This window comes from Mandrillus leucophaeus, unplaced genomic scaffold, assembly GCF_000951045.1.
Source record: "Mandrillus leucophaeus isolate KB7577 unplaced genomic scaffold, Mleu.le_1.0 Scaffold12, whole genome shotgun sequence".
Classification (NCBI taxonomy): domain Eukaryota; kingdom Metazoa; phylum Chordata; class Mammalia; order Primates; family Cercopithecidae; genus Mandrillus; species Mandrillus leucophaeus.
In genome coordinates, this window is record NW_012100320.1 from 5711604 (window position 1) to 5714941 (window position 3338).

The following is a 3338-nucleotide window of genomic DNA, read 5'->3' on the forward strand; positions in this document are numbered from 1 at the left end:
CCCGAGGGTCTGTGGTGCACTTGGGGGTGTGGGGACTTTGGTGCTGGTCTGGCATCGACACTGAGCCACCTCTGCTCTGTCTCCCCCGGACAGTTCTACCTCCTGTGTTGGTGCCACGCCACACAGAGATCCCGGCCGAGTTCCCCCCACTGGACGACTACAGCCATTCCATCCCCGAAAACACTAACTTCCCCGCGGGCATCGAGCCCCAGAGCAATATTCCAGGTAGGCACGTGGGCGGCACAGGCTGGCCTGGGAGGCAGGGGCAGCGGTCAGACATCAGTCCTGTGGCCCCAATCTCTGCCCCCTGGCCGTCCCCCGTTCATCCCCTCTCTCTGCACAGCTCTGGCCTGAGGGCCCCTGACTCAGAACCACATCCCTGTTGGGAGAGGACCCATGACCTCAGCTCCCCCCTTACTAGTGATGCTTTTTTTGGCATAGAGGAGCAGCGTGACCCTTCCGCCCGGCCTTGGTGCAGTCATTTATTTTGGAAGCGGAAATAGCAACACTGTTTCTCTCACCGCCCATGAGGCCGGGACTGGCGTTCAGTCCCCAGTGGACCGGGGGTCTGCAGAGGCGGGGAGTGAGCTGAGGGCCAGGCAGCAAGTGCGGAGAGCTGGTTCTGTAAATTCGCCTGGGCATCGGGCCTCGGTGAGGGGCCCCCAACCTGGGTGGGAATTGAAGTAACTTTGAGTTTTCACTCTGCAGGGAGAAATGGGCTTTGCTGTCAAAGACTGCAAATGTTTTTAGAAGCCCCTCATTTACATGCAAATAATGTGTGAATCACCAGCACTTTCCGACTCCAGGAAAGCTGTGCTTGGCAGCACTTGGGCTAGTCACTTTTGCTTGCTGGGGCAGTAATCCTGCTGCGTTCCTCTTAGAGCATGCTAATTTGGACGTGACGTTCATCCTGGGTTAGTTTACTGAGCTGAGGTTGGCTACAGACCTGTGTGCTTGGGTCAGAGTGTTAAGGAGAGACCCACTGTCCAACCTTCTCAGATCCCTTGCGGGTAGCCCTGGCGTCCCAGGGGTAAGTCAACTACTCTGTGTTCAAATAGCAAACTTTGGAGGGCTTCAGTCAGGGTCTGGGGGAGGTTTCAGAGAAGTAGATCGCACTGTGTTTGCGACCATTGAACTTGTAACCTAATTGCTGAGTGAGGACACATCCCCTAGAGACAAATCCCCGGTCTGCACGGGAGAAGATAGTAGAGGGTGGGTCTGAGCCTGCAGGTCTTCATAGGATAAAGAGGGGTGAGGCAGAGGCAAGTCCAGACGCCTCCCTGGAGGGGGTGGGGCTTAACCCTCACCTTGAAAGACCAGGAGAAGTTAGCCTGGTGGAGGCTCTAGGAGTACACGCTTCAGACGTGGGAGTTGGTCCGGTCGTGCGTGAGCAAAGGCAGTTATGATCCAAGTGGGAGTCAGAGGTGGACAGGGGCGAGGACAACAGGACAAAGAGCTGGAACCTCTGCTCCGAGACCTGGAGCTTCTGCAGCCAGGGACACTAGCATCATGGTGTGCATGTGTGATGTGTTTGCAAAAGGTGTCTCAGAGCCCAGCTGTGAAGGCCTTTTAACGGACCTCCTTCCTTCTCATTCCCAGAGACCCCACCCCCTGGCTACCTGAGTGAAGATGGAGAAACCAGTGACCACCAGATGAACCACAGCATGGACGCAGGTCAGTCATGCAGGCATATGCTCTTATTCTTAACTGATTAGCAGCTGGTGGGTTCAGCCCTTCCATCCCTTCCTGTTCGCCCCCTTCCTCCCTCTCTCCTATCTCTCTCCAGTATTTGTAGAGCAACCATGATGTGCAAGGGGCAGGGCATAGGAGAGGGTCCGAGCTGCCCACGGATGATGGGGGAGATTGACAGGACAGCCAGCAGTCACTGGGCCATCTCGTGTGTGCCCTGATGGAAGATGCCGCATGGCACCAGGCACACAGCAGGGCCACTTCATCTGGTCTGGGGAGGAACAGCACCTTGCAGTCCAGGTTTTTCCCCACGTTGAGTCTTGGTGATGTGTAGGTGTTAGCCAAGCTGTCAGAGTGGGCAAGGGGTGTGCCAGGCAGAGTCATGGGAGTTGGGCAATTCTGGGTGCATTCTGAGCCTGGTGCATTCTGGGGACAGTAAGAGCTCGGTGTGTCTGGAGTCCGGAGAGTGTCCAGCCCAGGGAGCTCAGCGTGACTGGAGGATACACTCTCTTCAGTGGGGAGAAGGATGGGAGGGCCTGCCACACAGGGCTCCGGGTGTGATGGACCTTCAAGCTGGCAAGACCACTTGGCATTGAGTCAGGGCTGATGGGAAACACTGCAGGCTGTAAGCAGGGCCTGGGCCTTAGTGAGATGTCACCGGCAGCAGGGTGGAGAGTGGCCTCGATCACCTCAAGAAGTCAGGTGGGAGGCAAGAAAAGACTGAATGGAACTAATGCCTCTTCTGATGACCAGTGGAGACCCCTGAAGCCAGTATTTTTGTGTGACAACCACATGTGATGTGTGTGCTCCTGCTGTGAGGGGCAGGCTTTAGTTCTCGCCTGCTACATCTCCAGATGTTTCCCATATCATTTGTTATAGGACCAAATTGGCTCCAGACCAGCAGCTTCTTGAATTGAACCCCAGCTGCCACATAGAATGTGTACTGAGTTGTGTGTGGTTGGGAGAAGGGGAGAAGGGGAGAGGGAGCCACGCAGATGTTCCATTCCGATGGTGGTGGGCATGCCTCGTACGCACAGAGCCGCTAGACACAGCGGAGCCACCTGCCCTCGCACACAGCCCAGAAGAGATCGTGCGGTTCCTTCCCCCACCCGCCCCCTCTGTTGCCCAGGCTGGAGTGGAATGGCACGATCTCAGCTCACTGCAACCTCTGCCTCCTGGGTTCAAGCTATTATCGCGCCTCAGCCGTCTGGGTAGCTGGGATTACAGGCAATGCAGCACCACGCCCAGCTCAGTTTTGTATTTTTAGTAGAGACAGAGTTTCACCATGTTGGCCAGGCTGGTCTCAAACTCCTGACCTCAGGTGATCCGCCCGCCTCAGCCTCCCAAAGTGTGGGATTACACCGCATCCAGCTGAGGTTGTGCAATTCCTGAGAGAACGAAAGAGACTCGCATGTCCGTTGTAGTTGCTGAAATCCAGCCTGGACATCGTGGCACTTTTGGGTTGAGCACACCCGGTGGAACACACCCGCCCGGCGGAGTGGCTAGCAGCGCGAACCAGCTGGAATGCATCGAAGACCTTCCTGTATCCGATGCCAAGAGACCGCTGCAAGCTTGCAGCTCTTCAGTGCAGGCACGGGAAGCAGGCCAGCGGAGCAACATGTCTCCAGCTGCTGTGTGTCTCCCCACTC

The 3338-nt window shown here is 56.5% G+C and overlaps 1 protein-coding gene across 5 annotated transcripts in view; it reads left to right on the forward strand.

Moving 5' to 3' along the window:
• SMAD3 (SMAD family member 3) overlaps positions 1-3338 on the forward strand; it is a 140229-nt gene that overhangs the window by 108284 nt on the left and 28607 nt on the right. For 4 of the 5 annotated variants that reach the window (XM_011968546.1, XM_011968537.1, XM_011968566.1 and 1 more), the window contains 2 exons: positions 94-225; positions 1600-1674. In XM_011968546.1, the coding sequence (XP_011823936.1) occupies positions 94-225; positions 1600-1674 (207 nt within the window). Of the gene's footprint in view, positions 1-93; positions 226-856; positions 1031-1599; positions 1675-3338 lie in introns of those variants that run through there. The other variant, XM_011968575.1, reaches the window with a different exon arrangement.